At 39.3% G+C, this 27,768-nt stretch overlaps 1 protein-coding gene across 2 annotated transcripts in view; it reads right to left on the reverse strand.

Moving 5' to 3' along the window:
• Unc13c (unc-13 homolog C) overlaps positions 1-27,768 on the reverse strand; it is a 401,427-nt gene that overhangs the window by 82,792 nt on the left and 290,867 nt on the right. For both annotated transcript variants that reach the window (XM_035444481.1, XM_035444480.1), the window contains 5 exons: positions 20,430-20,556; positions 14,666-14,762; positions 13,417-13,560; positions 5,809-5,886; positions 541-618 (listed from right to left, as the gene is read on the reverse strand). In XM_035444481.1, the coding sequence (XP_035300372.1) occupies positions 541-618; positions 5,809-5,886; positions 13,417-13,560; positions 14,666-14,762; positions 20,430-20,556 (524 nt within the window). The remainder of the gene's footprint in view (positions 1-540; positions 619-5,808; positions 5,887-13,416; positions 13,561-14,665; positions 14,763-20,429; positions 20,557-27,768) is intronic.

Genomic DNA, 27,768 nt, shown 5'->3' on the forward strand with positions numbered 1-27,768 from the left:
GGTGAGAACAGTCAGGGGAAGCAGGTAACGCTTGCCATCACAAACCTCATAGGAGAACCTCTCTCCTTCCTTCTTCTGCTCGTAGAATTGCAAGGCAAAGATGTTGAACAGAGACACGACACATTACGGACACAACACACAGCACGTTTGACGAAGCTTTCACGATGTGAAAAATTAAGCACTGATATAGCCAAAACCACTATTGCCACAGTATGGATTCTAACACAAGCATCAACTTCAAGACGACAGCATACAATAGTATAAAGTGTAATCTTCATTATACTACTTATCATTAGCATATATGCATACACTTTAATTGTACAACAGGACAACTGGCTCTCTTCCTACTCCTGCGTATACCTCCACTTACTAAAATATTGTCATAGTGATTGCCATAATTATCAATAGGATTTTAGAGATTAAAAATGCTTCCTGTTTATTGGTAAAAAAAAAGTCAGACACTTTCCACAGCAAAGCAAAAATACTACTAATATCCAATCAAGAGGCATCTGGTAAAAATAGGAATGGACACACACTCACCTCTTTCCCGCCCATGGATTCAAACATTTTTTCCAGCTGGACTCGTAGTTGTTGAATGTTGTTCATCAAGATGCAGGGCTTACAGAAAGAGAGAGGTGAACGTGAACATCCTTTACATGCTACCTCTGTGTGAGTTTAGGTTGTACAGTGTATAGCTGTTACCTGTGGCCTATGATACACATCACATGTAACAATTCTGCTACTTTGAATGATGGCTTTTAATGTCTGGGAATAGAAAGGAACTAGATGGACATTTTGGGGGATACAATTTAACAACAAACTCATGCAGCAGTTCATGGAGATGGGCTACCAGCACCCTTTCTTCTTGATGTTGTGGGTTGTTTTTGAACACGGGAATTGGCCATGTTTTATTTATTATCATTATGTTTTGAGACAATGTTTCCTGTATTCCAGGCTGGCCTTAGACTTACTAGATGGCTGTGGATGACCTTGAACTTCTGATTCTCCTGATTTCTACTTCCAGAGTGCCAAGGTGGCATGCCTGCACTAGCCAGGCCTGGTTTCTGTTGTGCTGGGGATTGAACTTAGAATTTCATACATGCTTTGTAAATGCTCTTCCAACTGAGCTATTTCCACAACCTACCATATTCTATTTTGTAAAATTATTTTGAGAAAATCAGTTAGTTTCAATTTCAATTCTCTGGTAATTTTGCTGTATTAAAACTAAAAGAATACCTGCATTTCTTTTTTTAAATGCAAGAAAACTTACAAAAATTAAAAAAACTTTAATAGAGTCTCCAGTTATTAACAAGGCCCAGAAGCTATTGACTTATGTCCTTTCATTATTTGGCTCCAGACCAAGCATGTTTCCCTTCTCATTTTTCTCTTTGCTTATTTAGGCCCTTTTCTATCATTTAGATTAGAATTCTCTTTCCTAGACTTCAACTTTTCTATCACCTACTTTGCATTTGTTTTATAAGACTTTCTATTGAGTTTTTTTTACTGTCATTACAAGTTGAATGTAAACACAGTGCATGCTGCTGAGGCTTTGGGTAGACCATGCACCATGCTGCTGAGGCTTTTGGTGGACTGTGCACTTTGCTCGCATGGAATGTGTACTTAAGTGTTTGAGTTGTTTCTACAGAGGTAGAAAAGGGCAACTGCGATATAAAACTTTGTGACAAGACTCGATGTCAATTTGGAATTAATTTCTAATCAGAAAATAGGTTTTGGCATAGTTGCAAAATCATTGGATAGTTGCTACACATTGATTCTGACGAGTTAGTGGCTCAGAGCTGCAGATGACAGAGGTAGGCAATGGATACATCTTCCAAGTGGCTGGGAAGTGAGCCAATAATGAATCAGAAGGTCAGATAAAGGACTCATGGGACATCAAAGAGGCGTTAGCTCTCATCAGTGGAAAGATTTTATTATTACCTTAACCACATCACAGACCTCTGAGAGACTTTGTACTTGACTCTTAAAGTGACCACAATCTTAGTTTGATTTGTGGAAACAATTTTGAACCTCTATTCTGTTCCCTGGATTCTGGCCACTTAAGTATTTTATATTTAAAACACAGATAACTGAGATTTGTACTTCAGAGTTTCCAGTTGCTGAGTTGGATGCTCTGGACAGTTTTGATGCCCCTCCCCACTCCCCACGTCACCACCAGCACTCTTTGATTCAGGCATACTCCATTCTATAGATGTATTACAATTTTTAGTTTACTGGGAGATTCAAAACCTTTGTGATCCTACAAATGGAAACAACAGATGGTTTCCGCTGGAAAATATGTCAGAAATGCAGGTGTTGGAGATGTGTCTTGAATTTGGGAAAGCCTACCAGAAAGAAAGCCAAGGTCAAAGCATGACCTTGGCATCTGATGAGAAGTAGACGACTACCTGGGTAGATGGCTTTAGCACCTGCTTTCCTTGCACCCAAGTTAGTTGAGCCCTTCTGTGATTTATTTGATGTCAGCCTTTAAGCCTACTTTTCTCAGCACATAGAACAGGGATAGAGTAACAATTCTTTATATAAAAACTATACATCAACTCAAATATGATCATTTCTGGCTTTAAAGAAGGTAGAAAGAGTAAAATGGGCACAGAGATTTGGACTCACTTGAGTAGCCACAATGGCTACTCACCCCATATAAGGGCTATGAGATAAAGCTGTGTTCTCTAGATGAATGTAAAGTTGACTTTTCTAGGTAAACATAAAGCTCTCCTATTTTATTTACCCTTTCTTGACCCTGAAAAGCCCCAACTTCACTTTTATTACACTGGATTGTTAAATCATTAATAACTAGGCTCTTGCTCAATTATACCTCAAATCTAAGCATAAAACAGTTTGATTCTAACAATTTTGTAGTCAATGAGTAAGAATAAATAAATAATATCTGAATAAATTCATCCAGGCCTGGGACATGCCAAGAATCCCAGAACCTGGGGAGTAGGCTGAGGCAGGAGGACTCAAAGTTCAAAGCCAACATGGGCTATGTAACAAGACCTTGTCTTAAAATTTTGGGGGGAAAAAGGGAAATCCCAGTAAAAGGGGCATTACATGAATAAAATTCTATGGCTTACTGAAGAGTTTGTGGAGATAAAAGAATAAGTCTGTTTATAGCTGTAACTCCACATGTGTGTATTTTGAAACATGTCATATACATTTTAATTTATCTTAAATGAGGATAGTTTAAACCTCAAATACGATGAATACTAAAGTTTTATTCAAACTAGGGATGTTCCCATGTGGCTAAAGTTAAAAAAGATAGAATGTCTAAAATAAAGAAATCTTGATTTAGAAAAGGGTGCTCTGTCATTGGTTGGAATGGGGACAAAAGGCATAAAGTGGTTTGACCCACTTCTAATTTAAATTGTCACAGTAAGACGGGGCTGACAGTGCACAATAGTAATCCTTGCACTCAGGGAGTATAGGCAGATGGGTCAGAAGTTCAGGCACAGCATATGGCAAGTTCAATGTCAGCCTGGGCTACATGGGACCTGCCTCCAAAACAATAATAAAATAGTATGTCATGCTATAAAATATTCTCAAGTGGACATTCTGTTTAACTGTGAATTTAGTTCTTACCCCTGACACTTCAAATGTTATGGCCATGTCTTTTTTGAAAATTTTATTTATTAACATGTACACACACACATACACACACACACACACACACACACACACACACACACACACACACACACACCCATGGTGCTCAGGTAGAAATCAGAAGACAACTGTCAGGGGCCAGTTCTTTCCTCCTACCATTGCTTCTAATGATGGAGCTCATGTCATTAGGCTTTTATGGAAAGTGACTTTACCCACTGAGACATCTTATTGTTACACTTGAAATATATGTCTTTAAATGTTTCTCACTACATTTGCAGATGACTGAAAATCATATGACCATATGATAACTTTCAATGGCTTTGAGGGTCTCATCATATATCTCTGGTTGCCCTGGAATTCACTCTGTAGACCAAGCTGGCCTTGAACTCAAGAGACCCACCTGTCTCTGACTCCCTAGTGCTGGGATTAAAGGAGTACCCAGCTTATGGTTTTGATCCTTAAGGGAAATTTGTAGTGTGTGTTCATGAAAAGACACAAACAAAAAGACTTCTGTTTATAATCACCAGAGGCAAAGCTGTGCCTTCATTCAAGACACATTGATGAAATTAATATGATTCTAATATTCAACAATAGAATCCAAAGGTGGTGGAGACTGCTGACTAGGATGGAGGACAGGTGCTGAGCTATGGCATTTACACAGGCTTTTAATTAAAATTTCATCGGGGTCGGGGGAGCCTGGAGAGATGGTTCAGTGGTTAAGAGCACATGTTGCTCTTACAAAAGACCTGAGTTCAGTTCCACTACCCACATTCAGTGGCTCACAACTGCCTGTGACTTTAGCTCCAGGGGGACCCAATATGCTCTTGTAATCTCCATGGGACTACATTCACATGTATAATCTCTCTCTCTCTCTCTCTCTCTCTCTCTCTCTCTCTCTCACACACACACACACACACACACACACACACAAATAAATATTGAAAAAATTTGATTTTGGAAAATACAACTCCTATATAAAAACATAAAATAATATAATAAATATATAATTATCTCAGGGCTTTCCCTAGGATTCAGAATCCAGAATGTTAGCATGTGAAGTAAAAGACTGTCTGGCCTTTAAGGGCTGACAGAAATCAGTCATTTCATAGCCAGCTTTCCAAGTACCTATCTTGCCATCTTAATAGAAACGGAGTACTTCCTGAATTACAAGACACTCTTCTGATTTGCATAATAACACTGGAGGCATGCATCATCTTTTGACCTTTAAATGAAAATATATACTTCCAACAAGCAAATATTCTGCCTGTTAGAGGACTGGAGTCAAAGGTGGCTGGAAATAAGGTTTGAGATTGTCTGAGAGTTGTAATCAAATTTCTGGGCAGCATATTAATGGGAGGGAAGGAGGTGCCTACTGGAATCTTCCAGAAGCACCAGGGCTGACTTGTCTCAATGAGCTGCCATTTGGGGGTAAGCGGGGTTGCTGCTGCCCAGCTCATGATTCTCCTTCAGCCTTGTAGACTAGTATGGACTGGTTTTCATTTTTATTTCTATTTTTGGAAGGGGGAAAGAAATCTTGTTCTTCAAAATCTAGTGTATGTTTCAGTGTTACTCTTTTTAAAAAATTCTCACACTGTTGGCCACACATTTCTCTGAATACTGAGGGTAGAAGTTAGAACACTTTCCCTTTACATCACCAACTCACTCTGTTTATAATCCAAACACCTTCATTTCATCTTGATTTTCTTTATGTCTTTTGCTGAATAAGTTGCACTACTGCTTTGTATCTTATAAGTTTTTCCTAGATCATGGCATACCAGGGCAATATGGATAATTCATAGGAGGAAGCATTATTGCCCTGTATATTTACTCCCCTTCTTAATTGCTTTCAAAACCAAAAGGCTAAATTATGCTTATTTTAGGTTTGGTTAAAAAAATCAAATGGTTGATATCAATACTAGTTCTGAACTCCCTTGTTCCCAACTCCAATGCTTTATGAGTTTATGTATTTTCAATGGTTTGCCATCTCATTTCTTACAACATAGAAAACCATAATTCTGCAAGCACTGACCTTCTATCCAATCCTGCATGGAAACCTGCTCACGATGGCTGAGACCCCCAGCTCTCACCATCCCTTACAGAAACAGACACTAACGAGCTCTCTTACTTAGCTGATGTTAGAAAACACAAATCTCGACTTGGGGACACTTGAATAGGGGTGGTTCTACTTACCACAGTCTCCTTATCACAGTACGAACTGAAGTCACTCGATACGATGGCAGCGTACTGGACCAGAACCTTATTGATGGTCTGAGAAAGAAAATATTACACAAATGCAATTCAGCAAACAAAGTTAAGTGTGCCATCTCACAGAAATAATATCCAGGCTAAAGAGAAACAGAGGTGGGCTAAACTCCTACCTATGTACAGGGAGGAATCACAAATCATTGTATGTGTATGATTTTGTCAGAGTTCTGAATGACATTTCAAATGTCTTGTATAGATCCAGTCTATCAGAGCCTAATCCATTCTGTCATATCGTTATTTTCTAATGTTACTCAGGAGATACACAGGCTGTCATGTGGCAATCTCTTCAAAGTTTAGGGACTTAATGTCTCATGATATCAAACACTTCCCCACCTTTCTCACTGGAGACTGCCAGCTTGGAGTTCTCAATTAGGGTTTCTGGCTTCTAATTCCTTTTTGTCATTTCATGTCTATCACATTAAAGTTATTTGCAGTGGCCATTTTCTTAGCTTTCTCCTCAATGCCTCATTTATATAAGAGAGGTTAGACATTCTTATAACACCACTCAACAGTGATCCTCTTCAGCAATAAGAAATTATACTGTATACTATCACATACTAGTATTAAAGTATGAAAAATAGCATTTTTCCATTTTTTCTCTCCTTCTCCATACATTTGCCTGTTTACTGCAATTCAGCAATGCGTTATTTATTTGCTGTTATTTAGTAGCACATCATTTTCTAAAAATGTTGCCTAATCACTTCTCTTTTGTACCCAAATTTGATATTTGCTTCCTTTCTCTAAAAGTATGTGTGAGCCTCTGCATGACCTCTGCTTCTATTAATTATGGAGAAGAGAGAAAAATGAACCAACTGTGTTAATTAAATGTATTATAATTGTGTGAAGATACACCGAGGAATCTGGTATTCTTCAGGTGGAAGTAACATGTCAAATGTGGATGTCATCTTCTTGAAAAAGATAAAGCCACAGTAATGACTGAAATATGTCATTGATTTGTAGAATAATCGAAGACCAAAGTCATCTCCTTTTAAAATATATTTCTTTTCGTTGATGTCCCAGAAGGTATGAGCATGTTGGTCTACAGGACCATTCTGGGCACTCTCATCAGGCTACTCCTAAACATCTGTAACTCCAGTTTTTAGGGATCTGAGTCCCCATCAAAGCATCAGCTAGCATCTGAATTCACATTTCTATACCCCTACATGTCACACAGATACACAAACATTTAAATAAAAATACCCACCCCCCACAGTGATTCACAATTCATTGGGAGAGATATTCTGTAGAGTTAAGCTATGGGAGGAATATTTAGCCCACAGACTGAATCCACCAAATTTAACTATAAACTTGTTTTATTGACTTTTAAGTTCACAATAAGCAGCTAGAATTAGGGATAATGTGTCAACAGGAAATGTATGGTTTACAGAAGTGCCTGCTACTGAGATAATGAGAGTTGTTTAAATAGAAATTTGGCCTCAAAAACCAGAAGATCTCATTAAGCAGTAGATCAATAAATCCAGGGAAACAGACGGCTGATTAGACAGAAGTATCTTGCAAGAGAAGCTGTTCATATTTCCCTTTAGATGCCATGCTGGGCGACTTCCAGGGAGTGTTCGCTCATCTGTGCTTATGAGTGCAACTCTCAATGCACAGTTTCTTACTGACAGTGCAAACTGTGGCAATTATCATACCCTGTCACCCAAACTCATATGCACAAGCCATAGTCCTCATGTTCTGGCTTGCTGTATCTCAGACATAACAGGCTGAGGGTGAGATGTGGATGGAAAAAAATAGCCTTCACAGTTCAATGTCATTTAGGAATTCAGGTGTCTGCTAGGTGACTTGTTGCATTTTCTGGAGAAGAAAGGCAGGGCCATCTATAATTGTTCTAGTGAATCCCCCGTGGTGTGCTACTGTGATCTATTTTAGAGTAAAACACCTCCCTTGTCTCCCTGACTGGAGAAGACTGGTCCTGACTCTCACACTCACTAACCTACTGATAACAGTCAAAAGAGGATGGGCTGTGGGTGAGGAAAAGCATGGGCCACACTGGGTGTGGCTAGAGACCATATACCTATGGAGCTGTAGCATTCTGCAGTGACAGCCCTGAGGATTCTGTTCTACTACACCAATAAATCTGAGTGAAGATCTTCAATGCACACTTGAGGGCCAAATTTAATTTCATTTTAATTTATTCACTAAGGTAAACCAAATCTGGTTATTATTTCTTTACTCCAAATTAGAGGCTGCTTAGGGCATGCCTTCTAAATCATTGCTTCTCCGAGTGTGGCTCTGGGAACTGTCATCATCATTGCTTGCAAAAGGGGAGATGCAAATTCTCAGATCCCGCCTCAGATCTGTGTTGTCAGCTCATCTGGAACCATCTCTGTCAGCCTCTATTTTCAACAAACCACCTTCAGCTGTGTAAGCTGCATGCCAAAACTCCAGAATCATGGTCTTGAGGAACTGGCAGCAGGGTAGAGGTCACTCTTCAGAGAGAAGCTGCTTGGGAAAGGAGTCCTTAACAAGGTTCACTCGTGGCATCTAGATGTGGTTTTACCTTTGAAGCATTCTGGGCTATAGAATCAGTAACAGCCAAGAGGATGGGGATGGATGGAGGGAAGGTGTGTTGCGGGGAGGAGCTCACTTATGGGGGCAGCCTCTTGGTGAATGTCTGTATCCTGTTCATAATCAAATACAATTTATATGAAGAAGTAGTAACAGATGGTGAGGGGTTAATGCCACAGAAGGACAGATAGTCAAAGGACTTAAAAGCATGGAGTCCTAATGGGATTGTGGCAGTGAAGTGAGAATCTGTGACATAAAGGATCAACCAGGATGACAAAAACTGTCCCTCTGGCCTGGGACAGTTCTGATATGACATGCTGCCACTAAAGGGGCTGGCCATCAACACCTAGCAAAGTGCCATGACTTCCTGAGCTAATATCAGGTGAGCATACCTGGTAAGCTCATCTATTGCATTGCTCTTAGGGTCTGTAAGTTGGGAATTCTGATTCAGAGGCTTTATTTAGTGTGTGTGTGTGTGTGTGTGTGTGTGTGTGTGTGTGTGTGTGTGTGTGTGTGTAAGTCAGAGGTTGACATTGCAAATTTCCCTCAATTGTCTCCTTATCTAGATTGGCAGGCCACACTGAACACTGGATTCTCCTGTCTCTGAATGCCCAGCACTGGGACACAGGCATAGGCCCCTTACCCAACTTTCTGCATATGTGCTGGGATTCAAAATCTAGGTCCTCAGGCTTGCACAGCAGCTAATTAGCATCTGGGCAGGCTTTTCCAAGCCTGTTAGTGTTAGTCACATTTCAAGTGTTGGCTTTCTAAGGAGAGGGAGACTCTAATGGCAATTCAGTCTCTGCAGAAGAAGGACCCCAGTTCTCTGTGGCCTCTGGTTTAGTACATTCTGCAAATGATAACCCTCCCAGTTGTTTTGCCACAGATGCCTAGGCTTTGCCTTAAGAGTAAAAACAGTAGATGGGACTCTCTTTCCTAACTCTACACTGGATGTCAAATCACATTGCGATGAAATGGAAGGGTGGCCAGTGGTTGGAAGTATCACTCCATGCCATTTCTACTTGGGTGCTTCATCTCGGTCACCACAATCTTTCATCCTAATGTCATCATCAGAACATGTGGGAGGGAAGTAGTTTGTACCTCATGGGGTTTTTAGGGAGGTGAGGCACCATGAATAAAGTGATCACTATGCCATTATTCTAGCTGTATCATCATCATCATTATTTTTAAAGTTAGGATTAGGTTTCAGAACACAAGAAAGAACAATATGCATGTCTCATATTCCATTAATTCTAACATCTGTCAGACACCTCGATGTTCACTAGGGACCAAAGAGGATAGGGTTTTTTTTAGGTAATAATATTAGAGATTATTATTTCACATGTTTTAAAACAATTTTGTAAATTTATTTATCTTATGTTTATGGATGTATGCCTCCATATATGTATATGCATGTGTGTGCAGGTCCCACAGAAGCCAAAAGAAGGTGTCAAGTTCACCAGAACAGGGTTATAGGAGATACTGGGCCACCACATGGCTACTAGGACTTGAATCTGGGTCTTCTGCAATGGCAGCCAGTGATCTTAGCCACTGAGCCAGGCCTCCAAACCCCATATTTCTTTATAAAATGTAACCACCTCAGTAGGACAGTCACATCCATATCCAGTTCTGATGTATCAAGTTTACAAACCCTTACAGACTCTGCTTGTCTCTTTGTCACTATCCTGAAATGTGCAGATTTTTTTGGTACCTTGTACAGCTGGGTGCACACTTTAGCAAGAGGGAATCAGTCCCATGAAGCTCATTTTAGATTGTTAAATCTTCTGAAATGTCTGTGGATATCATTACCATCTCTTATCAGATGTAGATATTTTAAAGCATTGTGCAATTTCAGTATAGTTTGATGCAAGAAACCAAGAAGGGCAGGATCTTCAAGATTAAAGGTCACACCTTATGTTAAAATGAAACAACACAAAACTCAGTCTGTTGTTATTGCAAGATATGAATTATATTGGCCAGCAACTCTCATTCTTTTTATTAACTCTTTTACTTAAGATGCAAATTTTAGATGAAGAGACTTATATTGGTAATGGATTTGAATGAGTTTTACTTTTATAGTAATGTACTCAACCGTTTCAGTCTTTTATTTTTTATGTCCCTGTGAGAGTTACATGGTTTCCAAACGATTCTCAAAAAAACCCTTCTTTTTCAATGCTAATCACTAATTGCTACATTCCCAGGAAATAGGTTTCATTGTTGTTACATTATTTACCTGCAATAAGAACTGGGCATCACTAGGATGTCCAGTTTTCCAGGGATTAAAAATGCTTCATTGAATTGAAGTTTTTATTGTGCCAACAAAATCTTACAGTCCCTCCGTGACACCTATAGGATGCTATTACTTTTAATCTTGCTTAGACAATGTGTTTTCCTATGTATATTCTTTTAAAACCTCTGTGGCTCTCTACTTCTGTCTCACATTGGGTCACTTTGAGAAACGCAGGAAGGTCAGAGCTGTTGGGGGTGAAGCGGGAGCTGGGGCCCCAGCTTTTCCATCTTCTACCATCTTTCTTCTCCTACAAGTTGTTTAAACACTATCTTTCTAATGATCACACTTTGATCTCTTTTGAGGGGCGACTATTTGATATTTAGCTATTACTTAAGAAAGGGCTTTGAGCTCAGCTCAGTGCTTAGCTGTGAATCTCTGCTTCTGCTTCCATCAGCTACCGGGTGAAGGCTCTATGATGGCATTTAAGGTAGCCATCAGTCTCATTATAGGGGAAGGGTATTTAAGGTAACCTCTCCACTGTTGATCCTCTCTGACTAGATACACGGGAGTGGGGATCGGGGGAGGGCCTAGGTCCTGCCCCAAATAATGTGACAGACTTTGATGATTCCCCCATAGGAGGCCTCACCCTCCCTGGGGAGTAGATGGGGGGTTGGTGGGGGGGCATGGGAGGATGGTAGGGAAAGGGAACTGGGGTTGGCATATAAAGTAAGATTGTTTTTAATTTAAATAACTTTTTTTAAAGAAGAAAGGGCTTTGAGAATTGTAGGGAAAAATTCTACAGATTTTTACCATATTAAGAAATCTTAATCACCAGGAAAATCCTCTCTAGGAATGACCCAAATAAATCACTCTCAGCTAGTATCTTAACAAGTGAAGAGTTTTCTTAGTCATCCTAATCAACAAAGATGAGTTTAATGCATTTCTTAGTGGATAAATACTGTAATAGAATTTGGCTGGAATCTTTCATGGGGTCCTAGCTGTCGCCATTTTGACTATCTTTCATAACTTTTCCTATTGCACAGCTAATTTTCCCACTTAGCTTTTGGAGACTTCTAGGACCCCTGCTCTCCCCTTGTCAACCCTCTCAGGCAGGAGCTCTTGAGTCATGCAATAGTGAAGAGGTCTCTCCAGGGTCACCTCAGCTGTCTGGTGTTCCATGACCCAGAAGTAAATCTCTGTGAACCATGGAGCTTATAGATGTAATTGCTACCACAGGATGATCTATTCTGACAACACAGTGAAAGAAGATGCTAGAAGACACCCTCACTAATTAGAAGAAAATATAAAGCTTCTTCTGAGATGCAGGGCCAATGACAGGGTCAGAGCTGAGCATCCTATTCACAGAGGACCTTCACGTTCAGTCAATTGGAGGATAATGACAAATGAAATTATAGACATGTTACCTTTGTAGTTAAGAGCAGTCACGTGCTCAGTGTGCCCATCTGTTGTGAGCTAAGTGGTTTTCCCAAAACTTGACAGTCAAAAGATCTAAACACTAGGAGTGACAAATATTTAGAGAGAATGTTTTCAACTTGTCTTAGAGAGAAGACCTTAAAAAGGCAGTTAAGTTAAAATGATACCTCTAGGGTGGACACTATAATGCAATTGGCAGGTTTCTTTTTTTTTTTTTCTTTTTTTCTTTTTTTGTTTTTTCAAGACGGGGTTTCTCTGTGTAGCTTTGGAGCCTATCCTGGCACTCGCTCTGGAGACCAGGCTGGCCTCGAACTCACAGAGATCTGCCTGCCTCTGCCTCCCGAGTGCTGGGATTAAAGGCATGCGCCACCAATGCCCAGTGGCAAGTTTCTTTTTAAGACCAAAAAAAAAAAAAAAAAACAAAACTGGATACACAGAGACACTGGAGTGCTCATTGAACAGTCCCTGTGAGGGCACATTGTTAAGGGAGCCTTATGCAAACTACAAGGTCTCAGAATAAACCAAATGCATGGATACAAGGACCCTGAATTGTCAATCTTCCAACTTCGAGAAAGGGTATTTCTGCTGTTCAAGGATCCCAGTTATATTGTATTTTGTTACAGCAGTCCTAACAAACTAAGACCTTGAATGTTTCACAATTTAAAGTGGGTCTTTGGCATTTAATTTTCTAACAAGACAAATATATTTTTGTGATTATTTATTATTATTATTATTATTTTGGCTTTTCGAGACAGGGTTTCTCTAGCTTCGGAGCCTGTCTTGGAACTCCCTTTGTAGACCACGCTGGCCTAGAACTCACAAAGATCTGCCTGTCTCTGCCTCCTGAGTGCTGGGAGTAAAGGCCTGTACCATCCCTGCCCAGCTTTGTGCTTATTTATAAGAGAACAAAGTTTATTTCTTTATCCATAAGGTTCAGAAAATACACGTTCTCTCAACTTCTCTGATAGCTTGAGGATTACATTTGAAACTCCTGTGGTATAACATTGTCAATATGAGTTTTTTTTTTGAGTCACAGATTATGCTTTTTCTTGATAACACCCTCCAAACAGTATCCAGGTTAGTAACTGAGGCCATCAGAGAGCCCTTCTCTGATGAACATTTGCCATCACCTCATCAGCCTAGAGCCCAATCAGTGTTTCCCTCAGTCAGACACCGAAGTGTGTGCCACACCTCCAAATTATTAACTGTAATTCAACCACCCTGTTTCAAAATTCTTAAATGGGGATGCATCCAAAATGGAACCAAATCCCTAATCCTCTGACACAGCAGAGATGTCTAGGCTGGCTTGTCCCAGAGCAGACACACCTGGTACAACCTACCTTTGCAAACCTTCGCATTAAGTGAGATAAGGCTTCAGGATTGGGGCATTCCAGTTTCTTGATGATCTCAAAGCTTTGGTTAAGCTGAGCAAAGACATCAACCACGGAACAAGAGAAGAGGGCATGATCTGACGTCTGCTGGAACTGAGGGGCGAGAAGAAAGATTGAACAAGGGAGGGAGGGAAAGAAGCTTCACCACTTTTCTAAACAAGAGATTCTCTCACACCTGGTCCCTAAGTTGGGGTTTAAGGTCAATGAGGATGAACCCATGTTCTCCATAATAATCGGCCTGTAGACCTGAGAACTGAAGTTACCCCTTTGAAACCAAACCACTGGGCAGAGATGGGAGAAGCAGACAGTTTTATACACATCTAGGCTTAGGGAAAATGGGGTAAAGGCTCAAAGAAAATCATCCCTAATTTCTGAAAGGGAATCTTCTAATGGATTTAAGTTGTTATGGGTGGAGGATTCCCACACTTAGTAGAGTTATTATTTTATATTGTTATTATTACTATCCTCAGACATGTTCTCTGACCTCTTTGACCTGCTGGTCTATAGTGCAGAGACTTGCTTTATCTTTTCCTTAACAGTCAGCTTGGCAAGGCATGGTGATGACATCAGTAAGCCCAGCACTTGAGAGGCTAAGGCAGAAGGATCAGGGTTCAAGACCAGCTTTGGCTAACAGCCTGGGTTATATGATACCACTCTCAAGAGCAAATCCAAACAAAACAATCAGTGCTGGTCCTCATAGATCAGTCATTCTAAGGAAGGAGAAATTATCATAACTGCCCATCTCTAAGGTCTAAAATACCACGTAAAAGATAGCTATAAATTAGACATAAGGGTTTTATTGAGTTCTATTAAAGGAATGTATTTTCTTCTGCTAAAGCACAGCTCTGTGTATGCGTACATTTTGTACATGCATTCAGAGGTCAGAATGTTGAGTGTTTTCCTCATCACTTCTACCTTGTTTTTAGAGGCTTCCATGAGAACAGTGGTTTTGTATGAGCCAGGGGACCTTGTTGGGTCAGACTTATACAATAAAAAAGAATCCTGAGGCAAAGGAATGATTGATTTCTCCTGTTTTCCTTTTTAGTCAATCAATTCCTTCAACTTTTTGAAATTGTGTTAAATCTGTTTAGGCCACTGAGGAATTAAAATGGAACTGAACCAAAAACAATGAGCCCCACATTTTCTACTTGCTCAGAGGTGAGAAAGGTAAGCCAATCCTGGCCATGTCTAGACTCACTCCATCTTTTTTGTCTCTTCCCAATGCTCCATGAAGAAACTCCATGGACACATCTTCATTTTCGTCTAGCCACTGCATGACAAAAGGCTCAAACCACCTACAAAATAAAATATGCCTGTTACCTCGAAGGACATCATTTGCATGTGATAGACAGCTATGTTGCTCTGTATGAGGGTGATTCAGGATCAGAGATCTCTTTCAGTTTTGTTCCTTTATAGAGAGGTTATACTTCATCAAATGTATCCTCCTCACCTTCAGTCTCTTCTTCTTTGCACTCCCATCCTTAGTTCCCAACACCCTCTGGGTAAGTCCCTCCTATTCAAGGTTTAGATTCTTATTGACTGTAAATCTCTGGTGCTGAGTCTCCAGATGTACTATCTCACCACGCCATAATTCATTTCCATTGAGCTATGCAGACCCCGAAATCTGCAGGCTTTACCTTCAACTTCTTAAATACACCCTATGATCTACCTGCCTTGGTTTTTGTGACTAGTCTGAGGTAAGTCTTAAGGTTCTTCTTTCACAAGTATGCCCAGTTGATCTTGCATTATTTATTTAAAAGTCTGTTCACCAGGCAATGGCATATGTGTGGGTCCATCTGCAGCTTACTTTCTTCTCTTGGTACATCTGTATCTACTAATGTCCCACTCTTATAAAACTGTATTTTTTAAATAAGTCTTCGTAACCAATAATGTAGACCCCAGCTTTTAAAGTTTGTCTTCAACATCTCCTGCTACTAGGTAAGTCTAGTTCTTGATCCCAATGAGAAGTGTCTTGGAAATGTTATTGATATGAATCTTACTTCTTTAGCCATTAAAAAAGATTTTAGAATATTTTACTTATATGTGTCTTTGTATATGTGAGCATCGGGCTTAGAGTCCAGAAGAGGGCATTGGATCCTCTGAAGCTGGAATAACCAGTAGTTTTGAGCCATCTGTTGTGGGTGCTGAGAATTGAACTCTGATACCCCATGAGAATAGTGTGGACAGCCTTGGACAAGCTGGCTTCTGGGCTGTTCCCATGTTTGCTCTTATTTCAAGTGTTCTTAACTGCTGACTATGACTCCAGCCTCCTTATCTGTTTTTACTTATTTTACTTATTTTATTGTATTAAGATAGATTTTAGCTGGGCATGCTGCTGTAAATCTTTAATCCCTCTACTGGGAGGCAGGGGCAGTCAGATCTCTGAGTTTGAGGTCTGCCTGGTCTAGAAAGTAAGTTAAAGGACAGCCATGACTACACAGAAAAACCCGTCTTAAAACAACAACAACAACAAAATAAAAAAAAACAGTAATTTTATTCTATTTTTAATGCAGTAATTATTTTTGTAACTAATTGTAACATTTTTCCTGTCTTCTCATTTTCCAGGACTCAGGTTTTTGAACCTTAACTGTACACACTGTTTCCCGTATCTTTTGTCATTTTGGGGGTACAATTTACTGGTTTGGTTTTTTTTAAACCAACTCTTTATATACAGACATTCCCTCTAAACCTACCTTCATGGTATTTTTGTGCCTTTTTGTGCTGTATATTATTTATCGTTATTCTTACGTGTTATATTTTAAGTTTTACCTCAGTTCTATAATTTCTAATTCATTCTTATAGATTAAAATTTTCTGTTAAAACCCCCAAATCTTAAATCATAAATCAAAGTCTATGACCGATTATATTAACATTTGTGTTTTCTCTTGGGTTGTAGGTATTTGGGCCCTCTGGTGAGGTAGGTCCTAAAATTTTCCTACATTGCTGCCTATGAAGGATTGTTTCTCCCCCTTTAAAAGTTTTGTATATTTGTTGTGTATGAGTGTTTGTTTTCCTGCATGTCTGTGTATAGCATGCATGCCTGGTACTAATGGAAGTCAGATGAGAGTATCAGATCCCCTGGAACTGGAGTTACAGATGGCTGTGAACTGTTTGGGAACTTAACTCTGGTTCTCTGCAAGAGCAGCCAGTGCTCCTACTGGTGGGCCATCTCTTTAGGCCCATGTGGACCTTTTATTGATCACCTACTCCAGGGAAGATTTAAATTTTCCTTTGGAGAGGGCAATCTAGGAAAAGAGCTTCCTTTGGACAAGGCTCCTGACCTGCTCTTTCATGTTTGCTCTTATTTCAAGGACAGAGCCCTCTAGGTCTAACCGTGAGCTAGGGTGGTTTACAATGCACTCCCACCCCAGGAGTCTGGATCTCTTACTACTGTTCCATTAGCATAGTAGGGCTGCTGGGGTCTCTACTTATTTAACAGGTTCTTGGTGTCTACTTTCTACTTGATGGTCTTCTTCCTTGGTCTTCATATTTACGTAAATTATGTGTGGGAACTACTTCAGATTCCCAGAATCCATGTAAATGCCATGTGGGCAGCATGGCAGTATACTCTTAATCACATCACTAGGAAGGTGGAAGGGGGTCTTCAGAGTAACTTGACAAGTTGGCTAAGCCAGCCTTTGAGGTGAGCTCTGGGATCAACCAAGAGACCCAGCCTCAGTGAATAAGGTAGAGAGCTATGGGGGAAGACAATAAGTTTCCAACCTCTGGGGAAGATACTTGTGGAGTCTTGTGCTCCTTTTCCTGTCCTTCCCTTCCCTGGGATTTTGGTCCTACTACATGGATAATGAGCCTTCTTGACCCTGGACATCAGCATTTGCTTTTCTCTAGGGGGATTGTTGTAAGCTCTGACCATGTGTTTATTCTTCAAGTCTGCAGAGTTGCCAGTTGGCTCACAGATATGAGTGTGGAACATGGAGAGACGCTCCTGTATACAGACTGTCTTCTGTATGCATCTCTCTTCTCAAGGATACTAATTCTTCATTGCCAGCTGCCTTGGTTGCTCTCTGACTCTGTTTAATCTTGCTCACTTTTGTGCCTGGCGTTCAGTAAGCATGAGTGTGATTTTAGCTTAATGTAATAAGTCTAGACGGCTAGAAGCAGATGTCTGGCAGACAGCTCCTCTGTTTTACTTCCCGATTCTCAATCAAGATGCCAGCAACTGCTTTGTGTGCATTTACTTCATGTCCAACTCTTTACAAATTCTGTAAATTCTATCTTCAGAATTTCTCCCCCATGTGTCTTTAACCCTTCCTGTTTGCATTTCAAGTGCTGTATATAATAGCAAGCTTTTAGAATGTAGTATACAATTTTATAATATTCTGTTTTTAATTCTTTTAAATTAGTAAGATTTTTATTTATAACACATGGCTTTACTTCTTTTCATTATTAACTCTTAATACACACCCACCCACTCACACACCACACACACACACACCCATACATATATATATATATATATATATATATATATATATATATGGATATATTTGCTTTGAAATATACATACTTTGTGGAAAGGTTAAACCAAGCTAATTAGCATACACAATTAATTAAGAACAAAGCCTGTATAAAAAGCCATTGAAACCCCATTACTTTGTATGCTAAATTAAAACATTAATAAAAATACATTACCCAATACACTTATGACAATTGGGGTCAGAACACATAAAACAATTCTTAGTAATTTTCTACAAGTTCTATTTTATTATTTTTGCATGTCTATGTGGAAGTTGGATGTAGACCTTGGGTGTCTTATCGTTGCTCTCCACCTTATTCATTGAGGCAGTATCTCAATGATTCCAGAGCTCACTGATTTGCCTAGTCTAACCAGGCAACTTGTTCAAGGGATCTTTTCTTTCCAATTTCTAATTGCTGGATTTACAGGTGTCCCTCTGTGCCTACGTGACATTTACATGGGTCCTTGGAATTCCATTCCTAACATTTGAATAGCAAGTGCTTTGACTGCTGAGCCACCTCCTCCAGCTAATTCTTAGCAATTTTCAATCATATAATATGCTGTAATGAAGTATAGCCACTCTTTCATAATAGCTCTTGGGAGTATTCCTCTTAATTGATGCTATACCCTGTGACCCACAGCCTACATCCAGTCACCCACATCCTCCCATGCATCCTTCATGGTGTAGACTGTTAACTTGTGTCAACATGCTGTTCCATCTCCTGTACCTCTAGGAGGAGATTACACCGAGGCTGTTAGTATCCTGTCATTACATTGCTCATTAACTCCTAAATCTCTGCTCTGTCCCCAGTATCTGTTGCTTCCAATTCTCATGATGCCTAATGACTGGTGCATGCTTCACAGCATCTATTTATAACAGTCTAGTTTAAAGCTGATTTTCTGATATCATTTCCTACTAATCTGGAGAAACTACCATAGACTCCACTAGAAGAGCAAGAATATCAATATACCAGCACCCATGTAGTCCAAGCTCTCAACCTCACTCCCATATCAGTACTTTCCTTCTTTCTGACCTAGCCTGACTGAGTGTTTTAAAGTCTACAATAGATGTTACTCCATCTGGAGACATCAGTCATTAAAATGGAAGTTACATTCTTCTTGTGAATTGTGTCTACTCTAAACTAGCTTGCTTCAGTTTGCTCTGAATTGTCATAACTTTTGTGATGATCAATATTGTCCAAATATAAGCTGCTTCAGGGTGAGGTCTCCATATTACACATTAATCTTCTATAGGACAGACTCTGGAAGATCCCATTGACTAGATAAAAAGGAGTTCTGATGCACATTAAATGAAGAAAACTCTGAGTGGCTGTATGATTACAAACGTATTTGACTGACACTATGATGGTCCATCTCAACTGTCAATTTGATAAGGTCTAGAATCACCTTGGGCCTCTAGGCATGCCTCTGAGGGAGAATCTTCATTTGGTTAATTGAGGTGAGAAGACCCACCAATACCTGGGTTGGGACCCCAAACTGTATAAAATGGAGGGAGTGAGCTATATGCAACCAAACTTGCATACTTGCATACCTATTGACTGTGGATGCGATGTGACCAGATGCCTCAGACACCACCTCTGTGGCTTTCTGCCTTGATAGAATATAGCCTGAAACTGTGAGCCCAAATCAGCAGTCTCCCTTACATTGTTTCTGTAAGTTATTCAATCACAGCCAGGAGAAAAGAAACTAAGACCGAAAAGAACCCATAAAATGAAAGTGCCATTGCTAAATAATGATTTCTATTTCAGATACATGAATTTCAAAGATGGCTATAGCTTGCATTAAAATGAAAGTCTAATTACCTATAAGTCAACAAAAGCATTCTAGCATATTTTTCTTTTTCCTCACTTTTCGTATGTGTGTGCTGTGCATATGTGTATATACGTGCTTTATGTGTGTGCATGCTCATGCACCTGTTTGAGCATGCATGCAAAGGACCATGGTTCTTGTTGGGAATCATCCTCCTTCACTTTCCCACCCTATTCACTGCAGCAGACTCTCTCAACCAAACCCGGAGCTCACTGAGAAGGCTAGTCTTGCTAGCCAGCTTATTCTAGGGGTCCCCGGTCTCTACCCTCTGATAGGGCAGCTACCATGCCCACCTGACATTTTATGTGGTTTCCTGGGAATCCAATCACTGGTCTACAAGCTTGTGTGGCAAATGCTTAAACTGCTGAGCCATTTCCCCAGCACCATGCATTCTAGCACTTTTACCGGAAACCATTTCCTCATCTAAACCAGAGCCCATTCTGTATTTCTTTCTCTTTGAATATCTAAATTTTGAAATATGCCACACCATTCACATGGCCTCAGAGCTGGGCAAATCTTCCCACAGTACTTTTACTACAGAAATATCTGCATTCAAATGAGAAGTACGCGAAGAGCTTAGTCTTTACAACTCAGCTGTGATTTTGCAACACTGTGAATTCAGGACAAAGGGGGAGAGTGAAAAATCACTACTTACAAGGAATATTCCGGAACAGCATCCTTGAAGGCAGGAAGTTCTCGTACGTACTCATTATAAAACCATTTCACTTTGAAATGCAAATTCATGTAATCGGTGCTCTTGCATAACCGCTGCTTCTCATGTTCTGTAACAGATAAAATCACACAATTAATAAAGTGGGGCTTGCAGACAAAGCCACCGGGCTCCAATTGACCTTCATTATCAGTTTTTCTATAAAGAAGAAAATTGTGTATTCCAGGCCAAGTGCATTGCTGAAGGCAGACCCAAGATTCCACCTCATGGGAAAATATTCCTGAAGGGACAAGAAAGACGGTTCAGCGCTTAAGAATGTTTGTTGCTCTCATAGAGGACTGGAGTTTGTGTCCATGTTGAGTGGCTCATCATCCCATGTAATTCCAGTTCTGGGGGAACTGACACTGTCTTCTGGTCTCTGAGGGCACCTGTACTTGTGTGCATGTACCCACACACTGGTACATACATAATAATAAAAACAGAATAATCCTGGATCCTGCAAGGGTAGGCCAAGTGATACTATGAAATGGTTTGAGTACTCTTATTATCTCAACTGGAAAAAGATGAGAATTTTGATGGAGAAAGACTAATAACATAGTAAAATTTGCATTTATCTGGAGGCTAACCTACTTTGGCTGCTTTTAGCCAAATACACAGTGACAGGAAGAATTAACATTCTAAGGGATCAAATGCGACTTAAAGTAGAAGCCATAATCACCGATTAACACGAGAAGTGTGTAATACCTGCATGAAAAGTTCACTTCCTGACCTAGTTTTAACACTTAAAGAATTAAGATGTTGAGGATAGAAAATATATTTGACTTCTAAGCCATATTTTTTGGAGGAATTTTCTAATATGTGGCTTAAAGAGGGTAGCCTAAAGCTGTTTACAGGATGTAGGCATATGGGGCTGGGTAGAAGAGACATACAGAATGTTGCTGAGTATGTGTGTATGTTGTATATATGTGTTTATGTAGGACTGTGCATATGTGTGTAAATGTGTGTATGCACATGTGAAGGGTAGAGGTAAAAGTCAGTGTCTTAATTGCACTTATTTATCTTACTGAGTCATGGTCTCTCACTGAACCTGGTGCTTACTGATTGGGTTTGACTGGCCAGTGAGACACAGGGATTCCCCCTGTCTCTATTTCCCCAGGGCTGCGATTACAGACTCTCAGCAGTGTTTCTGGCTTTTTTTAAAAGCTGTGTTCTGGGGATCTAGACTCAGGTCTTATGCCTGCAGAGCAAGCCCTTATTACACAAGCATTTTCCCAGGCCTGGGATATGTTTTCCTCTGTTCTGTCTCACTAATATGAACCTGCTGTCCAAATCTGGCAGCAACAAATAAACATAGCCAAATCCTAAATATCTCTGTTTCTTCAGGACCAAAGCAGCTGGTAAGAAATCCCTTTGCTAATATGCGACTCTCAGTGAAGCTGAGGGCTTTGCATCTTTATAGAAATACCCCATGCTTTGCATTCTGTGGCAAATAATAAAAATGTAGATTGACATAATTAGATTGTTATTAAAAAAAACAAAAATAAAAGTCAAAAGCCATTCCTGCTTGCCAAAACCTGATCATGGGGTGATGTGAACTGCAATGGTACACACGAGACTATAACCTGAAACCAAACCTTTAAATTATCTGACAAGGTTAATTCAAGAAACTGTATATCAGGGAGATATGTTCCCACATAGAAGGAAAAGCGATCAGTCTTCCAGGACAAGACTAAACAAATTGTGAACAAGATGGTTTGCTTCAGCCACCTCCAGCTTCATCACTCTTCACCTTTAGTGTCAGCTCTGCGACAACCTCCCCTTCAGATGCTTAGTGCTCTTTCATTTTTAAGAGGGATGTTTATGTGATCATTTCATACATAGAAAACCAATACAATAGTACCTAGAACATCAATAATAGGAGACGCTTGCTCTGGGACTCATGAATTTATCACTGTACAGATTCTCATGGGCTCCGCTGTAACCAGGGACCCAGCATTTGCTGCTGCCCCACAGCAAACTGCAACATATGACAACAACTTTAAATGTTTTATGTATGAAAATTAAGGAGGCAAAGCCTTCTCTCTTGTAACTATATCACTATGGTTATGATTGATAACCACTAGTTTCCCAAGAGTCTAGTCCACATTTTGCCCCATATAAATAACTAACAATGTTGCTGTGCGGAAGCACTTGGGTAAGGCACCACACTGACTTGCCAGGATCTAAGAATAGGTGGGAAAATGTAATAGATTATTACATGGTAAATATCATTTCCAAATTAACAACTTCACATTTTCTAAATCTGGCTCTGACTTAGATACTAGAGTTATTCAGAAATTTTACATGATTCCAAATATGTCTGTACATGAAGAATGGTATTGATTCTTTGACAACTAGCTGACCATTGAAGACTAGAATTGTCACATACCAGGAATCCCAGTCACTTGGGAGGATAAGAGAAATTGCTAGGACAAGGCCAACCTGGGCCACAGAGTTATGTGTCCTTTCTGATAAGGTGAGAGTAGGGGGAGAAATTTGAAAATTCCCAGAGTCAAATGAAAATGGAACACAGCCTACAGTCAAAACTCTTTTAAGAGGGATGCTTAGAGCTATGATTTTCTACATCAAAAAAATCAAAGAGAGCTGAAATATATAGTCTAGTGATGCATGCATCTCAAGATCTTAGAAAATTGGAACAGGATGAAACTAAATCTAGTAGAAAGAAGAGATATTGAGCAGGGTGGAAATAGAGATGAATAGACCAATGCAATGGAACAATGAAACAAAGAGATAAGCATGACTGAAAAATCCTTTCATAGACTGATCTAAGGTGTTGGGGAAGGGATGGAGACAGACAGACAAATACCTCCCCACATGCACATACCCCACCCCCGAAACTCAGAAAAGTTACCAATAAAAGCAATCCAATTAATAAATGGGCAATTTATCTGAAAAGATTCTTCTTAAAAGAATAAGTACAAATTATTATTATATGTGTAAAAAATACCCAAACATCTTTAGCTGGCAGAGAAATATGAACCAAAAGCATATATCCTGGCCATTCAGAATGGCTGTATCAAAATACAAAGGTGATCAGCTAGAGAGAAAAGGAAAGGAACCCGTTCACACTGTTGGTAGGAAGTTTTAAGTAACATAACTACTGTGGAAAACTGCACTGAGTTTGTTTCAAAACCTAAAAATATAAATACTCCATGATCCAGGTTGACCATGCCCAGAGATCAGACAGGAAATGAAGTTGGCACAGAGAGCTAACCATGTTTATGGGTACAGTACTCACAATGGCAAAGTTACAGAGTCAAAGTGTATACCCATAGTGAATGCATAAAGAAGTTGTGTTATGTACTAAGTGGAGTTCTACTCAAACTCCAAAAGAAAGAAACTATAGCATTTGCAGGAGAGTAGATATAACCAGAGATCTGTATGTATGTAGAGCAAAACTGACTTTCAGAGACAAGTATTTTGTATTTTCTTACATTCATAGAAGCTAAGGGGGAAAAAGAGGAGATAGAGAGACCCCTCCCGCACTCACTGGAAGAAGATTTGGGAAGAAGACAGAATAAGAACTCACTCAACAACAGAAAGACCAATATGACACCACCAGAATCTAGGGACTCCACTCCAGCAAGATATGAAAAGCCCATCACAGTGCATGAAGAAGAGATGGACCTCAAAAATTATCTCAGCAAGTGATAGAGACCTTTAAAGAGGAAACAAGAAAATCCCTTACAGAAATAGAAGAAAAAGTAAGCAAAAAATTACACGAAATGGAGGAAAAGACAAACCAAAAAATTCAAGAAATAAATCTCTAAAATAATCTAAAGAAACCCAAGAAAAAACAACCAAACAAGTGAAGGAAGCTCTTGAAGCAATTCAAAGCATGAAAGCTGAAATTGACACAATAAAGAAAACACAGAATGAGGCGATGCTGGAAATGGAAAGACTGGATAAATGATCAGAAACTAAAGATGTGAGTATAACTAATAGAATCCAAGAGACAGAAGAGAGAATCTCAGCTATCAAAGTCTTGCTAGAGGATATACATTCATCAACCAAAGAAAACCTCAAGTCCAACAAATCCCTAACACAAAATATCCAGGAAATATGGGACACCGTGAAAAGACCAAACCTAAGAATAATAGGTATAGAAGAAGGTGAAGAAACACTGCTCAAAGGTACAGAAAACATATTCAACAAAATCATAGAAGAAAACTTCCCCAACCTACAGAAGGATATGCCTATGAAAGTACAAGAAGCTTACAGGACACCAAACAGACTGGACCACAAAAAGAAGTCCCCCGACACATAATAATCAAAACACCAAATCTACAGAATAAAGAGAAAATATTAAGAGCAGCAAAGGAAAAAGGCCAAGTAACATATAAAGGCAAACCAATCAGAATCACACCCGACTTCTCAATGGAAACTCTGAAAGCCAGAAGGTCTTGGATAGATACCTACAAGCACTAAGGGAGCATGGATGTCAACCCAGACTACTGTACCCAGCAAAACTTTCAATCACTATAGATGGAGAAAACAAGATATTCCATGACAAAAACAGATTTAAACAATACATATCCACAAATCCAGCACTACAGAAGGTTCTGGAAGGAAAACTCCAACCCAACGAACATAACTACATTCACAAAAACCACAGGCAATAGATAATCTAATTTTACCAAACACAAAAAGAAGCAGGAGGGCGAAATCCACACACAATGATACCACCAACAATAAATCCAAAACAAACAAGAATCAACGAACAATGGACATTAATATCCCTAAATGTCAATGGTCTTAACTTACTCATAAAAAGATATAGGCTAACAGAATGGATACAAAGACAGAATCCATCCTTCTGCTGTTTACAGGAAACACACCTCAACTTCAAAGACAGGAGATACCTCAGAGTAAAAGGATGGGAAAAGATTTTCCAATCAAATGAGCTCAAGAAACAAGCTGGTGTGGCAATCCTAATATCTAACAAATTAGACTTTAAACTAAAATCAATCAAAAGAGACGAAGAAGATGAGCATTTCATACTCATCACAGGAAAAGTCCATCAAGATGAAGTCTCAATCCTGAACATCTATGCCTCAAATACGAAGGCACCCACATTTGTAAAAGAAACATTACTAAAGCTCAAACCACACATAAAACCGCACACATTTATAGTAGGAGACTTCAACACCCCCCTTACACCACTAGACAGGACCACCAGGCAGAAACTTAACAAAGAAACAAGGGATCTGAAAGAAGTTATGACCCAGCTGGGGTTAACGGATATCTATAGAACATTTCATCCAAACTCAAAGAATATACCTTCTTCTCAGCGCCACATGGCACCTTCTCTAAAATTGACCACATAGTAGGCAGCAAAGCAAACCCCCATAGTTACAAAAGAATTGAAATAACCCCCTGTATCTTATTAGATCACCATGCATTAAAGCCAGAATTCAACAGCAACACGGATGGCAGAAAACCTACATACTCTTGGAAAATGAATAACACCCAATTGCACCATTCCTGGGTTGAGGAAGAAATAAAAAGAAATTAAAGACTTCCTAGAATTTAATGAGAATGTAGAAACAACATACCCATACTTATGGGACACTCTGAAAGCAGTGCTAAGAGGAAAGTTCATAGCACTAAGTGTCCACATGAAGAAACTAGAGAAAAGTCACATTAGAGAATTGACAGAACAACTGAAAGCATTAGAGCAAAAAGAGGCAAACTCACCAAGGAGGAGTAGACACCAGGAAATAATCAACCTGAGAGCTGAAATCAATAAAGTAGAAACTAGGAAAACATTCCATAGAATCAATGAAACAAAGAGCTGGTTCTTTGAGAAGATCAACAAGATAGACAAACCTCTAGCCAAACTAACCAAAAGGCAGAGAGAGAGAGCATGTTAATTAACAAAATCAGAAACTAAAAGGGGGATATAACAATGGACACTGAGGAAATCCAGAGAATCTTCAGGTCATACTTTGAAAACCTGTACTCCACAAAATTCAAAAATCTAAAAGAAATGGACAGTTTTCTGGATAAATATCACTTTCCAAAATTAAACCAAGATCAAATAAACAGTTTAAATCGACCCATAACCCCTAATGAAATAGAAGCAGTCATCAAAAGCCTCTCAACCAAAAAAAGCCCAGGGCCAGATTGCTTCACTGTAGAATTCTACCAGAAATTCAAACAAGAGCTGATACCAGTACTCCTCAAACTGTTCCTCACAATAGAAGCAGATGGGATATTGCCAAACTCTTTCTACGAGGCTACAATCACTTTGATACCCAAATCACACAAAGATATGACTAAGAAAGGGAACTACAGACTAATATCCCTCATGAACATCGATGCTAAAATACTCAATAAAATATTGGCAAACCGAATCCAAGAACATATCAGAAAAATCATCCACCACAATCAAGTAGGCTTCATCCCAGGGATGCAAGGATGGTTCAACATACGAAAATCCATCAATGTAATCCACCATATAAACAAACTGAAAAAGAAAAACCACATGATCATCTCACTAGATGCTGAAAAAGCCTTTGACAAAATCCAACATCCTTCATGATAAAGATCTTGGAGAGAGCAGGAATAACAGGAACATATCTAAACATGATAAAACCAAATGAAGAGAAACTCAAAGTGTTTTCTCTAAAATCAGGAACAAGACAAGGCTGTCCACTCTCTCCATACATCTTCAATATTGTACTTGAAGTTCTAGCTAGAGCAATAAGACAAGAAAAGGGGATCAAAGAGATACAAATTGGAAAGGAAGAAGTCAAACTTTCACTATTTGAAGATGACATGATAATCTACATTAGTGACCCGAAAAACTCTACCAGGGAACTCCTACAGCTGATAAACACCTTCAGCAAGGTAGCAGGATACAAAATTAACTCAAAAAAATCTGTAGCCCTACTGTATACAGATGATAAACCCAATGAGAAAGAAATCATGGAAACATCACTTTTCACAATATCCACAAACAACATAAAATATCTGGGGGTAACACTAACCAAAAAAGTGAAAGACCTGTACAATAAGGACTTTAAGTCTTTAAAGAAAGAAATTAAAGAAGATACCAGAAAATGGAAAGATCTACCATGCTCTTGGATAGGTAGAATTAACATAGTAAAAATGGCAATCCTGCCAAAAACAATCTACAGATTCAACGCAATCCCCATCAAAATCCCAACACAGTTTTTCACAGACCTTGAAAGAACAATACTCAACTTTATATGGTAAAATAAAAAACCCAGGATAGTCAAAACAACTCTTTACAATAAAG

Source organism: Cricetulus griseus, chromosome 4 (genome assembly GCF_003668045.3).
Source record: "Cricetulus griseus strain 17A/GY chromosome 4, alternate assembly CriGri-PICRH-1.0, whole genome shotgun sequence".
Taxonomy (NCBI): domain Eukaryota; kingdom Metazoa; phylum Chordata; class Mammalia; order Rodentia; family Cricetidae; genus Cricetulus; species Cricetulus griseus.